Here is a 20,688-nt window from a genome sequence, read left to right on the forward strand (position 1 = left end):
GTATTATGAAATCATAGACAAGCCCATATGAATTCATTATGTCACATTATGAAACTCATAATGTTCTCTCTAGATTTCAAATGAGACCTTATGAAACCATAGCGTGTGTTAATGAATTCATCAGAGCTTGATTATGGTTTCATAATGTTGTTTAATGATTTCTTGTTGCTGAATTATGAAGTTCAGTAGCCAAATTAAGAAAATCGTAGCGCTTAGCATGGAATTAGATTCTGGGTGGAATGATGCAATGCACGTATAAGTTGACTCTAGAGTGATTGCTTTACGCATGAGCTGAACCATTTTGAATCCGGAACTAGTTTATTTTTTGTTAATTGTTCAGTTTCATGGATGAAGCTTTCGCTCAAGAGTCAAACCTCTCCTAATTTTACGAAGATGGTTTACGGTAACTGTTCCGTACGAACCGCTGCATACTTGTGACAATGATGTCGCCGTGGTGCAAATTTAGTTCCTCACTTTTGGAAACTGAAACAGTTCATGAAGCACATTATGATTGTCTAACTATAGATGCATTGAAAAGGTTCATCAGTTCTATGAAAATCAGCATGGTCGTTACGAAAAATCATAGCTGCCCTATGAACATATTTTATTCATTTTTCACGCTGTTTCATAAAGTTTACTTTATGAAATTCGTATGTTCAGTTACTATGGGAACAGCGAACTTCCCCTTCGATTTTCTCCGTTCGTGGATTTTGTTTTATACGGTGTTTGGTAAAGTTAGGCTTGACTTCTTAACAGACTATAAACTCTCTAAAGGAACCTCTGAAGAAACTCCCAGAACGGATCCATTAAGGAATCTGGAGGAATCCACAGAAGACATACAGGGTGGAATCCCTAGCAGGAGTAACTGATGGTTGCAAGATTGCATTTTTTGGAATAATCGAAAGATGAAATCCCGGATATAAACTTTGTTAGAATCACCAGAAGGAAGTTCTTAGAGGAATAACTAGATGGACATTAGTGTGGGACTCGCTTGTATGAAAAAAATAAATCCTCGCTCCAGTCAACTTTTTAGATCCCATTTAGGCCCCATATGAACTGTACAAAATTTCAGCGCAATCGGTGAAACTATAATTTAGCGCAAGCGGTTCAAAGTTTGCATAGGATTTACTATGGGAAAAGTTACACTTTCAAACAAAAAATCCCAGAGGTCGCTCTTTGTCTCCTTAATTCAAATCGATCAATGCTTCTTGTAGAAATAACATTTATGAAACTTTCCTTCGAAGACCGCAAAACGATTGGATGCTTGTGGAAAAAGTTATTGATTTATTACCGATTAGTAATCCAACGAACGGCTTTTTGTTTTGTTTTATTAGCAGCACTGCTGCTGCCGTTGTTGCATGGGGTGGTGGGAGGCATCACCACCCCCAAAAACAGCAGCAGCCAAGGCAGCAGCTACAGTGCTGCTAATAAAACAAAACAAAAAGCCGTTCGTTCGATCACTAATCGGTAATAAATCAATAACTTTTTCCACAAGCATCCAATCGTTTTGCGGTCTTCGAAGGAAAGTTTGATAAATGATTTTTCTACAAGAAGCATTGATCGATTTGAATTAAGGGGACAAGGGGCGACCTCTGGGATTTTTTATCTGAAAGTGTAACTTTTCCCATAGTAAATCCTATGAAAACTTTGAACCGCTTGCGCTAAATTATAGTTTCACCGATTGCGCTGAAATTTTGTACAGTTCATATGGGACCTAAATGGATTCAAAAAAGTCGACTGGAGCGAGGATTCGATGTTTGTCCCATACTAATGGACATCGTGGAGGAGTCCCCGGAAGGAACACAATCATGTGTGATTTATTCTAATTCATTGATAGATGCATTACCTCAAGATTAATGTTAAACTATAAATATCTAATATTTGAGGAAAAAATTGATATAACGATAAAACTTAGAGTGTTGACAAAAACGGCTTAATATGTTGACGAAACCAGATAGTGGCAAAAACGGAACAATCCTCACTGTTTACTACTCACCTCTGGTTCTTCATTTTTCACACGTCACTGATTTTCACTCTTCGCTCCAGACGGATTCACTTTTATTTTCATTCTTTTTTCAATGCTTACTACTGACTTCTCACTCACTCTCCACTGCTCACTCTTCATTTCTCTCTTCTCACTCCTTATTTAATCGCACTCCTCACACTTCAATTTTACTACCCATTCCTTTCAGACCACTACTTTTTTTTTATTGCTCACTCCTCACTGTTCATTTCTCACTGCTCCACACTTCTCGTTGCTCAGTCATCACTGTTCAATTTTAACTCTTCACTGCACACTAGGGTAATTGTTCCCATCGTTGTGGTAGTACCTAATGTTGCGGTAGTGACAATTGAGCACTTTTTCGACTGAAATGTTACCAAAAGGCATTTTTAATAGATGTATTATGCTTAAATTATGAGATTGCACCATTTGTGTGCTTAAGATATGCCCAAAAAACCTATTTAAAAAAATATTTTCCTTAAATTTTTTGCTGCTGTGTTCCTATTGTTGCGGTAGTGTTCCTAATGTTGCGGTATCCCATATGATTTCAATGGGATACCGCAACAATAGGAACCAAAATTAAAGTTTACCTCCATAATAGGAACAGTGTGCCTAATGTTGTGGTAAGCGATTTATGATCGAAAACAGAAAGAAACGATAGTTTTTATATTTTTCCAAGCAAATTTGGATAGAAAACTACCAACTAACGTTTTGCAACTTTTCATTAGATGATACGATCATTGTTCTTAAAATGAATTTACCTTAATACCACAACGATGGGCACACTTACCCTAATTACTTCCCACTCCTCTCTTTTCACTCCTTACTTTCACTTATCCCTCACTCTTCACTGTTCGCTCATCATTACTCACTCTTCATTTCTCACTTCACTGCCTGTTCCAGTTCTTTGATCACTCTTCACTGCTAATTTCTCACTGCTTCACGCTTCTCACTGTTCCTTCCTCCTACTTCTTACTCGCCACTTTACGCTCCTTACTTGTCACTTCTTACCTTACACTGCTCATTCTTCTCTATTCATTTCTCATCCTGAATTGTTCACATCTCACTCTTCACTGCTCATTCTTCTCATTGAACATTACTCACTTCTCACCCTTCATCATTTGTAGTATGTACGTATTAAAGTAAGAAAATCGTCATTTTTTCAGCCTCACATGCACCTGAAGATGTACATCTAATCAGATGCCGCAACGAAGTACCTGACGAGGAACACCCGAAACTGAAATTTGAAGCAATTCCGGACTTCGAACCTACGCCCAAGGTCACAGTATTCAGTCCCAAGAAAGAACCTGCACTTGATAGCCCCGTCGTGGACCGAAAGCCGGAAGTTTTCGAAGTCGATCAACCGTCTTTGAAGGAAGAATCGTTCCACGCGACAAACAAAAAGTGTTTGGATATCGACTTGTCCTCGTTGAAGTCTCTGATAGAAGAAGAACGACAGTTGATGGCGGCTGACGCCGCTTCTCGAAATGTCTCTCTGAGCCGTCTCAAATTCAAAAGCAAAATAAATCCATCGAACAACCGAGCCGCCGAAGATGAGCTCCAGACGGAGATATCCAAAGATAAGTTCACCCAAATGGAAATCATCGGACAGTTCAATCTGGGCTTCATAATCGCCCGTCTCGATCAGGACCTGTTCATTATCGATCAACATGCAACCGACGAGAAGTACAACTTCGAGGATCTCCAGCGAACGACGGTGCTGCAGAACCAGAAGCTAGTGGTTCCCCAGCAGCTGGAGCTGACGGCCGTCAACGAGATGATCCTGATGGACAATTTGGAGATTTTCGAAATGAATGGGTTCAAGTTTGAGATCGATGGCTCGGCGGAACCTACGCGGAAGATCAAACTGGTGGCCAAGCCGTTCAGCAAGAACTGGGAGTTTGGCAAGGAGGACATCGACGAGTTGATCTTTATGCTGCAGGATGCGCCGAATTCGGTGTGCAGACCGTCGCGGGTGCGAGCGATGTTCGCTTCCAGGGCGTGCCGCAAGTCGGTCATGATTGGCAAGGCGCTGTCCAAGGCCGAGATGCGACGGCTCGTGACCCACATGGGAGAGATTGAACAACCGTGGGTAGGTGTGAAATTGCTGAGCAATATTCTTACTTGACATACGAAATTCATCCTTACCACAACTGAATTCGTTTTGCAGAACTGTCCCCACGGTCGACCAACCATGCGACACCTCGTGAATCTCTCAATGATACAGCAGGGAGAAGTGATCGAACCGGAAGAAGACGAGTGAGCGTCACACAAGTAAGTTCCTTTGATAACTTTTATTTTTGATTCATATTAAATGTTACACAAACGGGACATGGCCATCATCCATCCGGAGAACAGAGAAAAGAATCTCCTTGCCACTGACCTACTCTATTATACACTGATCGTTCGGAACACGTTGAAACCGCTGTGGGCCGTCGAAAACAGAACGCCCTTCAGCTGCGGATGCCAGTGCAGTTCCTTGATTTCCGTTTGGCCCTGGTGGATGAACAGCAACTGCGGCGGTAGGTCCTTGAGCTGTGGGTCGACCCGTTCCTCTTCGTCGTCGCGTTCCACCGAAAGGTCCCACAGGGCGATCTGATCGTCGTCGCCTCCGGTAGCCAGGATGGTCGATTCCTTCGGGTGCCACTCGATGGTGGTAATGTGGTTGGTGTGGTGCTTGAACGTGGCCACGGTGGATTTCGACTTGAAGTTACGTAGGTCCCAGATGTGGAAGAAACCGTCGTCGCCACCTGTGAATAATGAAAAATATGCTTACTGAAAGTTCTTATAGTGAGCATGGTGTATTTATGTAACGAGTTGCAAAAAGTTTATTTTTTCAGCACGAGTCGTACATTTATCCAACGAGGCTTGCCGAGTTGGATAAATGCGAAGAGTGCTGAAAAAATCGAGTTTTGCAACGAGTTCCATACAACATTTTATGCAACGATTTTTTCATAATGCAACCCATTTGAGTTGCATAATGATCATAATGCAACTCAAATGAGTTGCATTATGAACATTATACAACTATTTTTCATTATGCAACTCATTTCAGTTGCATAATGAACCACTTCGGAAAAATTGGCTATTATGATATCAAAATGAGTTATATAGAATTTAAATTATAATACTGAATTGCATAAAGTATTTTATAGACAAATCATCTTTCAGGGCAAATAAAAGACGGGCTTGGTGGTCTAGTGGCTACCGCTTCTGATTCGTATACAGAAGATCATGGGTTCAATCCCTGGCCCGTCCCTTTCATCCTACTTTGTATCTTTCTATCCACTTTCTCTCTCTCTTCTCTACATATACAACTCATGTATATTCATATGTTCATAGCCATCGTTAGAACCAGGAACGAATTGAAATAAAAGTCGTTTCCCTCCCTTCCAACTTCCACTCACAGCACAGTGTATATATAACGCCTACAAGTTATGCAACCAAAGCGTGCTGTGCCGCTTAACCTTATTCACCTCATTCACCACACAATCTATCATCTTACGAACACTATAAATAACCCCCTATCCATGGATCGCATCACCGACCCAACGGTGACTCCCAGATCTCCCATCCTTTCCGTCTAACAAATACCCCAGTCCGTGCTGGTTGTGGGGATGCAGAGGTGATCTCGGTATTTAGTAGCAACAACCAGCACACTCTATCATTCCTTTCCCTTCCCAACTGACTATAAGGACGTGGCCGGCGCCGGTATTGATCCAAAATGTATGAGCTGCTGGAATTGCACTTTGAGAATAAGTGGAGTGTCCCAGCCCTTATTCATTTGGATCTCAGTGCAATTGGTACCAGCTCAGATCAATAACGGAGTAGCAACCATTGCACTAAGGGCCAGAATCGCAATCTAGCGGAACAAAATTAATTACTCCAAAACGAAGCATTTCCGACACATGGTGTCTTCGGCAAAGTTGCTTTACATCAGTAGGGGCATCTGTTGATAAGAACGTAGTAGTTCGCAACTCGTCCGCATAGGTGGCGCCACCATCTAACTTCTTTGTTTTACGTCCTAGAGTATTGGCGTCTTCGGCAAAGTTGTTCATTTTGGCAAAATAAACAACTCTTTCTCAGACGTCAAAATTCCACAGCCTACTGTTTTCGAGTTATTTTAAAAATAAAATACATTCAATGAAAAAACAGTTTTTTAAGCTTATTTTGACATTTTTACTAGAAACCATGTGAGTTTAATTTTTTTCCTAATTCAAATATGTCAAACCAAACACATTCTATGGAAATATATTCAATATTATCATTAAAAATTTAAAATTAAAATACAAATTCGAAAAAATAGTGTGAATTTCAAGCCTTAATATCTCACAAAGCGCAAAAAATCGCAACTCGAAATTTTCAGCAAATACGAAGCAATACTAGGTGAACACACTGTCAAAAATTTGGAGAGATATTTTTTGGTGTTTTTGAGATAATAGATTTTTAGTAACACCATAAATATAAGTAGTGCCAGCGTGTAACTTTTTACTGTTACACATTAGAGAGTTTATGTTTTCGAGAAAGTTGTTCATTTTGACTAAATAAACAATTGTTTCTTAGACGTCAAAAATCCACGGCCTACTGTTTTCGAATTATTGTATATAAACTAGATTTTATTGATAGAAATTGTCAATAAAACACATTTTGATGCAATAGTATGAACTATTTTTTATTGTTTTAATTTTTACGATACATAGTAGGTCTTGAAAATATCAGTTTCGTGGAGCTCCAGTTTCACAATCTCTAGAGATTGATAAACGTCCTTACCATCCAGGAACAAATCCACGAGCTCTCGGCAAGATATTTTGCGCTCTTAATTTTAAAATGATTGACAAAAAAGGTTAAGTTTAACATGCAAAAAATTAAAAGTTACCTTGAGCCATGCTGACAATAGTATACTGACATTTTCATGACCTACTATGTATCGTAAAAATTAAAACAAAAAAAAATAGTCCATACTATTGCATCAAAATGTGTTTTATTGACAATTTCTATCAATAAAATCTAGTTTATATACAATAATTCGAAAACAGTAGGCCGTGGAATTTTGACGTCTAAGAAATTTTATATCCTTCAAAAGAAGAATAATAAAGATGTTGACAAGTCCAAGGCTTGTGCAGTCTCTCCTGTGCGGTCCAATGACCACACGTATTTATACCACCATAGGTAGACATAATGAATCATACCTAGACATTTAGGTACTGTAATGAATAGTATTTCATGTAGGTAGATATCCTATGCACACAACCATTAGGTAGACACTACAGCCCTTTCCCCTTTAGAAATCTCAGAAAGTCATCACCAAATTAATAATAGCACAAATAAACTGAACTGAAATAATCTGTTCGCTAACAAAACTACAAAAACAAAAAGACGATCTCGTCATTTTAATATCGGCAACTTTACCAAAAAGTACAAATAACACAAATTCATTCACCAAAACATAACATACGACAATTCCGCCACAAAAGAACAATTTCGTTCACCACAAAAAATAACATTTCGTTATTACCAAAACAAAAGGACAATTTCGTCAATGCAACATCGGCCAAAACGAACATTCTGTTCACAACATAATGGCAACCCATAAAAGAACAATTCCGTTCTCCACAAAAATAACAATTTGTTATTACAACAACCTGAAAACCAAAAGGAAATAATTTCGGAATAACTCAAAAGAAATTTACACGTTCTTTGATCCTCGTCGCCACTTTTATATCCTTCAAAAGAAGAATAATAAAGATGTTGACAAGTCCAAGGCTTGTGCAGTCTCTCCTGTGCGGTCCAATGACCACACGTATTTATACCACCATAGGTAGACATAATGAATCATACCTAGACATTTAGGTACTGTAATGAATAGTATTTCATGTAGGTAGATATCCTATGCACACAACCATTAGGTAGACACTACAAGAAACAATTGTTTATTTAGTCAAAATGAACAACTTTCTCGAAGACATAAACTCTCTTATGTGTAACAGTAAAAAGTTACGCGCTGGTACTACTTATATTTATGGTGTTACTAAAAATCTATTATCTCAAAAACACCAAAAAATACCTCTCCAAATTTTTGACAGTGTGTTCACCTAGTATTGCTTCGTATTTGCTGAAAATTTCAAGTTGCGATTTTTTGCGCTTTGTGAGATATTAAGGCTTGAAATTCACACTATTTTTTCGAATTTGTATTTTAATTTTATATTTTTAATGATAATATTGAATGTATTTCCATAGAATGTGTTTGGTTTGACATATTTGCATTAGGAAAAAAATTAAACTCACATGGTTTCTAGTAAAAATGTCAAAATAAGCTTTAAAAACTGTTTTTTCATTGAATGTATTTTATTTTTAAAATAACTCGAAAACAGTAGGCTGTGGAATTTTGACGTCTGAGAAAGAGTTGTTTATTTTGCCAAAATGAACAACTTTGCCGAAGACGCCAATACTCTAGGACGTAAAACAAAGAAGTTAGATAGTGGCGCCACCTATGCGGATGATTTGCGAACTACTACGTTCTTAGCAATATTTATTTATTTATTTATTATTAATACATCAACAGACTTATTATCCCAATGATGGTTAGTACTTAAAAATAACAACAAAGCTCGGTCAAGTAGCAGTAAAAAATAATACATACAACAGAACAAAACAACTACAATACAATTCATTATACTATTCTGGAGGTGAGTTCTTCGATAAAATTACGGCGGATGGTTTGCCTGGGAAGATGGAAGTCAAAACCTGACGCTACTCTGTTAAAACAACGTTGCAGGCCAATCATTGCACTGTTTTGTCCAAAGAGAGTTCGTCGGAGCGGCAATCGTAACATGGCATTAGCCCGTAGCCTTCTGCTGCGAGCACTAATGTCGATCAGTGCAAGAATAGCAGGACAATCTATTCTCCCTTGCAGCAAATCTGCGATTATCATCGCTCTATTAACATCTCTGCGTGTTTGTAGCGTTTCGAGGTGTATCAATCGACATCTACTAAGATAGCTCGGCAATCGGTGAGGGTCACGCCAGGGAAGCCTGCGAAGTGCAAAACGGATGAAGCGACGCTGAACCGATTCAATCCTTTCTATGCCGTTCTGATAGTATGGAAGCCAGACAGCGGAACAATATTCTAGAGTCGAACGAACAAGCGAGCAATAGAGTGACTTAAGGCAGTAGACGTCGGTAAAGTCCTTGGCAATACGGAAGATGAATCCTAGAGTCCTAGAAGCCTTCGCAATAACATACGACAAATGGTGTTTGAAAGTCAGCTGAACGTCCAGAATTACACCTAAGTCTTTCACATGATCAGCTCGTTGAAGTTCTGTTCCGTGTAACTGATAGTTAAACAGGATTGGCTGTTTTCTCCGAGAGAACGAAATAACGGTGCATTTTTCGGGGTTAACTACCATACGATTCAAACTGCACCAGTTCGCGAAGGCATTCAAATCAGCTTGAAGCATCGTAGCATCACAGATAGAACGGATGCGCAGGAACATTTTCAAATCGTCTGCGAAGCTTAATCGTGGGCCTTTGATAACGTAGTTGACATCGTTGAAATACAGCAGGAAAATTAGGGGACCCAGATGACTCCCTTGAGGTATTCCAGAAGTAGCCTTGAAAGTTTCCGAGAAATGCCCATCAACTCCAACCGTCAGAAAGCGTTCTGTGAGGTAGGAGTAGAGCCAGCGTAGTGTCTGGCCGCCGATCCCAAGTCTCTCAAGTTTAGCGATCGTCACAGCATGATTAATCTTGTCAAATGCAGCGCTCAAATCCGTGTAGACCACATCAGTTTGGGCTTGTTCAGCCATGCTGTCCGTAATGTGAGATGTAAGCTTCAAGAGATTGGTGGTAGTGGATCTACCCGAGATGTAACCATGTTGATTTTCACTGATGTACGGCTTGCAATGAGATATCAGTGGTTCCATAACAATAAGCTCGAATAGTTTCGAGATGGCACAGAGAGATGATATTCCTCGGTAATTACTGACATCCTTTCGATCGCCTTTTTTGTGAACGGGAAACACGATAGCTTTCTTCCAGACTGACGGAAAAATTCCGCTAGTTAGGGACAAAGAAAACACCAACCGGATAGGGTCGACTAATTGGTCAATATGCGTTTTTAGGAAAGATGATGGAATACCGTCGGGCCCGGGATTGAACGATGATTTCAATTGCCTGGCTGCTCTCACAATCGTTGTATCATCAACACCAATCGTGGTTAGTACATCACCGTTCAGTGGAACATTACTAGCGGCAAGCATTATATGCTCTTCGGATAGAACCTCCTCACTGAACACGCTAGCAAATTTACTGGCGAAAAGACGACACACATCGTTCCTATCAGAGGCCACTCGACCTTCAAGCGTCATTGTGGAAGGCAACCCAGACTCCTTTCGTTGTTGATTCACATATCGCCAGAACGCTTTGGGTTTCGACTTCAGTTTTCGTTGGATGTGTAGCTGATATCTTCTGAAACAGCGCCTGCTAGTGTTCTTATATTCGTTGTTCACCCTCAAGTAATGGTCACGTAGAAGGAGCGTTCGGCGTTTGGAATACAGTCTAAGGGCTGCACGTTTTGTAGTCTTCATTCTGCGGAGCTCTTGAGTTTGCCAAGGTGGGCCACAGGAGGAATGATTTATTTTTGGTACATATCTTTCAATTGCATGTCCCATGATATGCGAAAGTGTTAGAGCAGCATTTTCCACATCGTTCAAATCCAGAACGTCAAGCCAGTCTATTGAACCAAGAAATTCAGCTATGTCTTGGTGGTTCGCCCGGTTGAAATCGTACGAGACCGAAGAAATGCTTTCCTGGATGTGTGCGTCATTATAGTTGAGAACGAGTGCAAGTGGAGGATGATGTGTAACAGTCTTAACCAAGGGGGACAGGGCAGCTGTTAACAACGGAGCCACATCTTTCGAACTGACGAAACAAAGATCCAAACAACGTCCATTTTCATTCATCACGTTGTTAACCTGCTGCAGCGTTGCAGTACTGTAACTGTCGATAAGACGGGTTGCACCAGCATGGAAGGTAGAACAGCTTGGGTCAGGATGAAGGAAACCGTCGCGGGACGACTTCCAACAAATACCGGAAAGGTTAAAATCTCCGATCACAATAATCTCATCAGTAGCAGTCGCTACATCAACCATATGCATAGTCGATAGGATATGTGCGTCAATTAAAGCGATATCGCGGGTGCGATCAGGAGGAACGTAAATTCCACACAAGTACACGTTGTGGTCTGATAGTTTGATTTGAACCCACACTTGCTCCACACTTGCCCAGGAGTCACTATCGATCGTTTTGGATTTTAGTTCCTTTTTTACCGCAACAAGAACACCGCCACCAATATTCTTAAGACTATTTCTAGGTCCACGGTCGCAACGGAACACCTCATACGAAGGCCCAAGCACTTGGCTGGACAGGGTACGGGAATCGAGCCAAGTTTCAGTCAAAACGATGATGTCATAGCAGTCGTCCGAAGTTGCCAACAAGTATCTATTGGCATCGGTGTTCATTCCTCCGGCGTTTTGATAATAAATTAGCAGATCTTTGGAAGTCCGTTGAAACCGCGAGGCAACTGCCTGGGTGGAACCGGTGGTTCGTCTCTCGGAATGTACAGTAACCGTGCGTACCGGTAAAACATTCTCGCCAATGAGACGGTGTTGACTTGGAGAAGATCGGCTAGAATCAATGGACGTCTCAGAAGAGAAATAGCTCGGATGTGCGGCGTACTTGCCTGAGGTTGAAGGTCGGAAGATCTCCTCTCCCTTCTCAAATGCAGGACCGGGACGACTGCTGGTCGCTGGCTGGAGGGGCTCGACTGCAATGAGAGGGATAGAGACTTCCTCAAGGCCTATGGCAAGTGTGCGTCCCGGTGTCCGGTTCTGCGAGGTTATCCGAGGGCCGCTTGTAGGGAATTGGCTGGAATTGTTGCACGAATCAGGGTGCGAAGGGCTTGAAAGAGTTGCATACTTGCCTGACGTTGGAGGTCGGAAGATCTCATCTCCCTTCTCAAATGCAGGACCGGGACGACTGCTGGTCGCTGGCTGGAGGGGCTCGACTGCAATGAGAGGGATAGAGACTTCCTCAAGGCCTATGGCAAGTGTGCGTCCCGGTGTCCGGTTCCGCGAGGCTATCCGAGGGCCACTTGCAGGAAATTGGCTGGAATTGTTGCATGAATCAGGGTGCGAAGGGCTTGAAAAAGTTGCGTACTTGCCTGAGGTTGGAGGTCGGAAGATCTCGTCTCCCTTCTCAAATGCAGGACCGGGACGACTGCTGGTCGCTGGCTGGAGGGGCTCGACTGCAATGAGAGGGATAGAGACTTCCTCAAGGCATATGGCAAGTGTGCGTCCCGGTGTCCGGTTCCGCGAGGCTATCCGAGGGCCGCTTGAAGGAAATTGGCTGGAATTGTTGCACGAATCAGGGTGCGAAGGGCTTGAAAGAGTTGCGTACTTGCCTGAGGTTGGAGGTCGGAAGATCTCGTCTCCCTTCTCAAATGCAGGACCGGGACGACTGCTGGTCGCTGGCTGGAGGGGCTCGACTGCATTGAGAGGGATAGAGACTTCCTCAAGGCCTGCGGCAGTTGTGCGTCCCGGTATGCTGGCTAGTATATTGCTTACTATTCCATTCCTACGACCTCGTCTGTCGGTATAATCAGCGGGTCGTCCGGTATATTGACAAGCTCTGGTCGCCAAAAATTTCCTCCCGACCTATTGTCGGAGAACTCTCTGTAGAGAACTCCCCTCGGCCATGTAGATGTCGAAAGGGCTTTGGTTTTCAATTCCATGTTCATCCCAATTTTGAATGAAATGAACGACAGAGTGTTCACATCTTTTCCTTTTGCGACAAGTCGAGTAACTTGGACATCATCTGAGCCTAAACGTTTCTTTGCTAGGGCACAAATTTGGTCAGCTGTAACATCCCTTGCGATCCGTGACAAATACAGCCAAAACTTTGGTTGCGCCGGAGGAACTGTAATAATATCCATTGATGGGGAGGGAGTACTGCCAGTCCCGAGTAACAGCGGTTGAGGTCGTTTCGGTACTCCATCGTCAGCAGCACTGAACAACCGTCGGCTTCGGGTTAACCGAGGATTGATACCGACACGTTTGGAAGACTTCGGAGTAAACGAGCTAGAGTTGATCAACCTCGCAAAACTAGTTCTTATCTCTTCCTTAAGTTCCACCATGATCTCGGATTTCAAGTCTTGCATAATACCGCTATGCGAATTTAATGCTTGGCTTTGACCAGTTTCATACGCAGCACAGATGATGTTACGCACGCGCATGTCCTCCATCAGCGACGTACATGATGGGCAATACCAGAAAACTTGGGGATTTTTCATCACCTCTTCAAACACTTCGGCAGAAATACCGCAGCATCCGGGGTGAAATACCGCTTTGCAAATACCGCGACATACGACTTTCACATCGTCGATATCACCGGCGCACGAACCGCACACGAGAGACATAATGCAACGATTCACGATTCTAATCGTCAAATAACACAACCACGGTGGAGTTAGTCTAATATGTGAAACCGGTGGAGATGCTCTAACACGTGAAACTACGGTAGCCCGAAAAGTGCAGCAAGGCGACACTGAATGTTCGCAGCGAAAAAGAGTGCGTTGTCTCGAAAAAGTGTTTGTTGATGAATTGTAATTTCACAATATTATCACACACTAGACGCGATCGCCCATCAAACATATATGCAACCACCAATTAACAACAAACAGGTAATATTTATAACACGATTCAGTCGAATTTACACAAGGAAAATTGAAAAATTAACACCGGCGAAAAACGTAAACAAGTGCTATGTCCACAGACAAACATTCCCCAGCTGATGTCAAGCAACTTTGCCGAAGATACCATGTTTCGGAAATGCTTCGTTTTGGAGTAATTAATTTTGTTCCGCTAGATTGCGATTCTGGCCCTTAGTGCATTGACATGTATAGTCAGATTTGATCGTTTGATCGTTGATCGAAATCTCATCTTTCAGGGCAAATAAATTTCCGCAAAATTCATCGTATAGTTTACATTATCACGATCTGGTAAACATGTTTCTACAGATAAGCAGACGTGGTACTGGTAAAATTTATATCAACCACGCTTTTAACGATCATTTTAAATCTTCATAGTTGTGTCCATAACAACCAGAGGCAAGTGCATGTTTTTTTTTGCGTTTAACGTTTCACACTAGCGCCTTCTATTGATTTTATTGCACAACGCAGTGTCTCGTGCAACATCTTCACCAGATTATGGTAGTGTGAGATGGGCAATAGATTTTTACGAAAATTGTAGCCTTGTAGCAACAAACACCAAGTAAGGTGCTGGCGCATTGTCGACTTCCTACCAGGCCTTTCTCTTTGTATTTGGACGGCGAGACAGGTCCGACACCACACCTTCTTCCAAGAGCGCTCAGAGACTGCAAGTATTAAGAACTGATACCCCGTGCACCGTGATTTGATCTTCTCGCAAGTAACACCCTATTTACTAGCACACAGAAGGACTTGTTGACATGGGGCCTCAACCAGTACCGGACCTTGCCGGGGACCCCTTTCAATGCACGGGCACTGATCCAACCTAGTAGATCGACGTCACGATAGCGACACTACCATAATGTTCTCCCCGCGGCCACTTGTTCGATAAAAGGTTCGAGTTTAACCGCAGGGCACCGGTATGACCTGCGTAGACGACTCCGAACCCTTGGACCACCTCTTGACTTGCACATGAACTAGCCACTTCTCAAATCTAACCCGCCACCTCCTTTGTAGCTCCAGGACGATTTGGACGATAGCCGATAAAAGGTCGTCTTAACATAATCTATGGACAAGAGTACAAGACTGTTCGGAGCTGTTCGGGAACCAACGCGCCAATATATGTTGGACACTTACGGCAAAAACAAACGGAAGTGTTCAAAATATATTGTGGTACCGCTGAGTTCAAAATATGTCCTCTACGCTCCAGTGCGAACTATTTGTTAGATCAGGACTACAAAAAAGGAACGGTGATGATCAACTCCGCTCCGTTCCGGTAAAATGTACTTTTAGTATCGACATTAGCCAGATCGACATCTAACAGAATCTGAACGCGCTGGTTCGTGAAACCGCTTCCCTATTCCACGGCCCAGACATTCAAGTCACTCGCTATTACCACTGGGTTTCGTCCTGTCAGCTGTGCTGTAATACAGTAGGTAGCTCAGCATCTACATGAACTGTTTTATCGACTTCTATCAGTTAAGATGCTGACACACACTGGCGTTAGTCCAGTTCAATGTAAACATTGCAACCCTGATGAAAGATGCCGAGCTTAGTGCGTTGAAATTTAAACGTTCTGAGCCTGGAAGCGCACAGTTGAGTTGCTAACTTGGCAAATGTTGAAGACATCAAGCTGTAGCATCGTCGCCTCGGCCATCTAGTCAAGGAAGCATGACGGCGCTAGTTCTAGAAGTTCTTTCAGCTGATGTGCATACCACAGAAACTGAACTTTTGCGGAGTCTGTGTCCTCGGTAAGCATTGCAGAGATCCTTTCAACGGCTCGCGGAAAAGAGCAACAAGATCACTTCAACGGGTTCATTCGGACGTGCGCGGACCAATAGAAACGATATGCTGGGACAGTAGCCGTTATTTTGTATCTTTCATTGACGATTATAACTACGCCGCTGTATACCTGATCAAGAATAAAGTGTGATGTTTTTGCGAAATTGCAGCGGCACACGACGTGGCAACCTCGAAGCTAACGATTGACCAGGGAAACGAATATTGCTCTGGAAGTCAACGCAAATTCTATGCAGCCAAAGGAACACTACAGATCGAATAAACGATTGTCTATTCCCCGTAACAAAAAGAAATAGCGGAGCGCAATTTAATCAGACATTGGTGGAGAAGGTACATACATAGCTTCCGATTTCAAGGTTCTGAAGTCACTCTGGGGGAAGATGTTTTGACGAGCGTGTGCATTACGAATCGGAGTCCGACTGCAGCAATTCCAGGGAATCTGAGCCCCGCTAAATCGTGGTATGAAGAGAAACCTTGACTGCAGAAGTTAAGAATTTTCGCCTGTCAAGCTTTCGCGTGGATTCCCGCTCTGTCGATAGTCGCATATACGTGCCACATGGGTACATGCTATGGAACAAATCGACCAGACGAATTGTTATTGCTCGGGATGTCAATGAGAAGTACTTCCCGTATGCTGAAGATCGTGAAAAATCTGGATTGGTGCCCCAGTAAACGAGGATGGTGGATGACGTGTGTGAGATTCAGTATTTTCTGGCGTTGAGGACTGTAGAGAGAGCGAATCCGCGATGATTCGCGGCAATATGGTATTTTCTCCAACAGTGGACCCCTCTTATTTTTTTTCTAAATTTCCTGCTCAAATCTGTTTCTCCCGATCTGTTTCTCTGGACCCCAACAACCCAATAATGAACCCCCCCGGGGATCCACTATAGGATAATTTAAGCCAGATTTGAAATGATTATTTTATGAGAAGTATAAGGTGTTTTTTGTTGGTTTTTGTGTACAATACATATGTATGAAAGACATAGAATCTGTTGCGCAATTATTGATAAAGACAATGCAATTAGATTTTCATATTGCTTTCACGACCAGAGCAATTTCCAGCTACTAAGCGGCATACTATTGGTGAATATAAATACCCTATCTCTTCGTGACACCGTTTGTTACCGACGTAGAAGTTACTGTAGAAATCATACTCGAAATAATGTGAATACGAGTGGATACACTTCGGTTCAGAGCTTTCAGGTTAATTTAAATTTTAATATTTTTTCTCAAATAAATGTAATGTAAAAACTTCTTTAGGAACTCGTTCTTAAAATCCTTCAAGAATTCTTCCTAAATGTATTTCAGGAGTTCATCCCAAGGATCCAATCCAACTCGTCTTAAATGTGAGTTGTAAATTCCAGTAGAATTCGGTCTATAACTTCCTCCAAGAAACTCCAGGAAGAATCGAGCAATTCCTTAAGCTTCCTCTGCAAAGTTCCATAAATTTGTTTTAAATAATATACTGCCCCCACACGCATAACAGTCCCATTTCACTTTTCATCACTTTAACGTTATGAATAGTCATCATTTTCGATGTACTTCCAAAAAAAATGAAAAAAATACGAATATTTATGTCATTGTGAAAAAAATTCCAAGTCATGAGCGTCCCATATCAAAAGTACCCGCATAACTGTCCCATCATGGATTTTTGTGTCACGTAACACAAAGCTGAACAACTTTGTAGTGATTCTAATATTTTTCACAGTTATATATTCTCGTGCAAAGCAATCTGTAAAAGTTTCGAGATGATCGAAATATTTTTCAAATTTTAACGATTTTTCAAAGTTTTATATGAAAACAAGTTTTCAAACTTCAAATGCCGTTTCCTACTTTTTCACAAATGGGACTGTTATGCGAGTGGGGACAGTATAGTAGACGTTCGATAAGTGCAACAACTGAAAACGTCAAATTGCTGTCACTTGGTTTCGAACGCAGTCAAAATCTTTTCAGCAACACCACAATGTAACTAAAAGTGCATCGGGATCCTGCTGTCATTTTGTGTCCGACGGATGGCCGTGCGATAACTGCAAAATTGTTGCACTTACCGGACTTGCAGTTAAAAAGCATTTGAACGAGTGAACGTCTACTGTACCTACAAACGAATGTTTCGCCCAGAAATCCCTCCAAATGTTCCTTCAGGAAATAAATTAACCCTTACGTGGCCGGCAGGGTACCCGGGTACCCAGCACCCATTTAAAATACACGGTGTAGAAAAAAGCAAAAAGTTTGCGGGCCACATAACGGTTAAATGGCCCTGGGACAATTCCTCAAGAAAATTTTCATCAGCAAGACTTTCAAGAGCTCTTCTATGAAATCTTTCGGTATCTGCTTTATCCCGGTCTTTCTCTGCAAGTTTCAGAGAGCCAAGTACATAATTCCTGCACTTGAAATCCTTTTAAAAAAGTTCTTTCATGAATCCTGTTAGGCTTTTAAGTTTTTTTTTCATTAATTTCTCTAAATTTCATCTAGACATTCTTTTAGGAGTTTCGTCAGCAAGTTTTCCAAGAGTTCATGAAGGATATTTTAGGCATCTTTGGATCAAGGATTTTTTCTTTCGGAATCCCACCAGCAGTTTTGTTCAGGAATTGATCCAGCCATTCTTTTAGGAATTCCTCCAGAAGTTCCTGCAGTACTCAATAGCCCACAAAATCCTGTAAGAGCACTTGAAGAAATTCCAGAAAGGAATCTTTACAGGGGCAATGAATTCCTTGAGAAACTGCTGGGAAAACATCCGGAGAAGTTCTTGAAGAATCTTTCAGGCGCAGTGATTTCCAAACATTACTAAACCAACTTTTAAATTCTATTTACGGAAAGCCTGTCTTCTTTTTAGTAAAAAAAACTAGAGTCGCTTCACGGCATAATTTAAAATCTTTCTTAAAGTCTTCGTATATTTTATGAAAAACATGAATTTTTGTTAAGACTATGAAATTGTTTTTAGAGTATTTCCGATTTTCACCATTAGTTTATACCTATATCAAAGCAAATAGTTCAAGAACCTATTTAACCATTATGTATCCAAAAAATGTTTTGCTTTTTAAATGGGCGCTGGGTACCCGGGTACCCTGTCGGTCAAATAAGGGTTAAACTTCTTTCCAAAATAATTGCTATAAGTGTCCCGGTCTTCCCGCTGTCACAAGCTTTTCAAAACGACATTTTTGGCTAACTTCGCTATTGTAGAACACTTAAGCGATAGGCAAATGACCAGCCCAAATGTGTTGATCAACCGAAATTAGACCCCGGATGTCTCTGCTGTTACTCAATGCTATTGATATAGGCGTGCCATTGGCGTGCAAATGACCCAGCTACTCTAACAGGATATAAACAATCCCTTCATGTGTCCAAGTTTGCTGAAATTTGCCACACTACTTTACTTAAAATCTTAAAAGGCCATGATACATTCTAATTCCAACTTACCACTAGCTATCAGCGGTTCGTTCCTGTTCCAACTGATCACGTTGACGTCACTTTCGTGAGCATTGTCCGCCGTCAGCATACAGGCCTTGGAAGGTGCCGCCCGACAATCCCAAATGCGAATCGATTTGTCAACCGAGCAAGTCGCCAGCACATTAGCTTCGTTCGGGCTCCACTGTATATCCTCCACCGAATCCGTATGCCCAATCAGTGGCCGCTGATCCACGGTCCAGGATCCCTTATCGTTCGGGCGCCAAATGTGAATATCTCGGCGACAGTCCCCGGTCGCTAACATTCCACGAGTCGTGGTACACCAATCAATGGCGAACCCTTCCTTCTGGTGACCGGAAAAGGTGAAATCCGGCTTCACTCCGTCCCCGACCTTGTTGTTTTCGTATGTCTTACAGGCCTGCTCATCGTCCACGGCAGCCAGCTGATCGTTGATGTTGTAAATGTTAACCCGTCCCATTTCGCTCCAGGTGGCCACATAGTGCGTGTTATTGAACGTTGTAGCGCGAATCCGGTTCACACATCCGGCGTGTTTAATCAGCGCGCAGTTCATGTGCGGTCGCTTATCCTCATGCTCATCTTCATCGTCGCTCAACTCCGAGTCCGAATCATCCCCATCATCGTCGTTTTTCCGCTCCTTCGATGTTCTATGCAGGTTGGACATCTTCATCACGATCACGCTGTTGACGTGTGTCCTAGCAGCCTGGGTTCCAGCCACCATAAATGCCGTCAGTGGGAACGTTTCCCGATCATCTCCCAGAGGATCCGAAATCAGATCGAAGCTCAAACACGGCGCACCGGTATGTGCCTGGTGAAGCATAACGTACGCCGACTCATCGCAAACCAACTCCTCGTCGTTGTTCAGCTTCCTACCGGGCAAATAAACCTGGCCATTCGCTTCATTCTCCATGGCATCGTCCTCCTGCTCGTTGTCATCGTCATCGCCATCGCTCTCGCCGGCTATGATGGCATCCTCGATGTTCTGGTCCTCGGCCACTTCCATACGTTCCTCGTCTTTGGACGACATTCTGACGACGGATTCCTTCACAGTACTTGCACAAAATCAGTTTTTAATGTTCACGAAATCGTCACGAAAACGGTTTGAATTTCACGCACCACCCGCACAACTCATCCGACGAAAATCACGCGCACATGTTTTCTGGCTGCGGTGTCGCGTTTTGACGTTCCTTTTGTGATGCAACATCGTAAACATTGCGACAGTGGCGCCGTCAAGGTGTCACTGTCGGAAACTATGCAAAGGGGAATGATGGGCGAGACGGGCATGGAAGGATCATTACACCACAGACAAACAGACGTAACCACGCCATTGACACGCCTACACGGAGAAACTGAAAAACTCAAAATTAGGTACTTTTAAACTCAATTTTGAGTTCTTTTTCGTCTCCCTTTTCATGCGCTCTTTCTAATGTTGTCAGAGAGTGAAGAGAGCAACAGCCCAACTTTTGCAGTTCAGTGCGTCAAGCCAAAACTGAGTTTCTAGCACAGTACTCAAATTTGAGTGAATACAACCTAGTCAAAATTTCGGTTGGGTGAAAAAAACCTAAAATTAGGTATTCCTTTCACATGGAAGCAAGCGGGAACAACCCAACAAACACATCGATTCCATCAACTCAAAAGTGGCTTGACGCACGCAACCCCGAAGTTGAGTGGAAAGAACTCACTTTTGGGTAGTTTCGTCTCTC

The 20,688-nt window shown here is 42.3% G+C and overlaps 2 protein-coding genes across 2 annotated transcripts in view; one reads left to right on the forward strand and one right to left on the reverse strand.

Moving 5' to 3' along the window:
• The window catches only part of LOC109403658 (mismatch repair endonuclease PMS2), a 20,165-nt gene extending 15,832 nt beyond the window's left edge, over positions 1–4,333 (forward strand). The window contains exons 3-4 of the mRNA XM_019676477.3: positions 3,169–4,094; positions 4,173–4,333. Coding sequence (XP_019532022.3) covers positions 3,169–4,094; positions 4,173–4,265 — 1,019 coding nt within the window. The 3' untranslated portion in view covers positions 4,266–4,333. The remainder of the gene's footprint in view (positions 1–3,168; positions 4,095–4,172) is intronic.
• On the reverse strand, positions 4,282–20,146 carry LOC109407990 (glutamate-rich WD repeat-containing protein 1). The gene is made up of 2 exons (XM_019681199.3): positions 18,980–20,146; positions 4,282–4,752 (listed from the first exon to the last, which is right to left on the reverse strand). The coding sequence occupies exons 1-2, from the start codon at positions 20,010–20,012 to the stop codon at positions 4,394–4,396; spliced, it is 1,392 nt and encodes a 463-aa protein (XP_019536744.3). The 5' UTR covers positions 20,013–20,146; the 3' UTR covers positions 4,282–4,393.
• Between the last annotated feature and the right edge of the window lie 542 nt (positions 20,147–20,688).

Source organism: Aedes albopictus, chromosome 2 (genome assembly GCF_035046485.1).
Source record: "Aedes albopictus strain Foshan chromosome 2, AalbF5, whole genome shotgun sequence".
NCBI lineage: Eukaryota > Metazoa > Arthropoda > Insecta > Diptera > Culicidae > Aedes > Aedes albopictus.

Bases quoted from the DNA above. Each gene is read 5' to 3' on its own strand.
- LOC109407990 (XM_019681199.3), bottom strand. From the start codon at position 20,012: ATGTCGTCCAAAGACGAGGAACGTATGGAAGTGGCCGAGGACCAGAAC. The intron at 4,753-18,979 runs GTAAGTTGGAAT...CATTATTCACAG, and splicing joins CGAACCGCTGATAGCTAGTG to GTGGCGACGACGGTTTCTTC.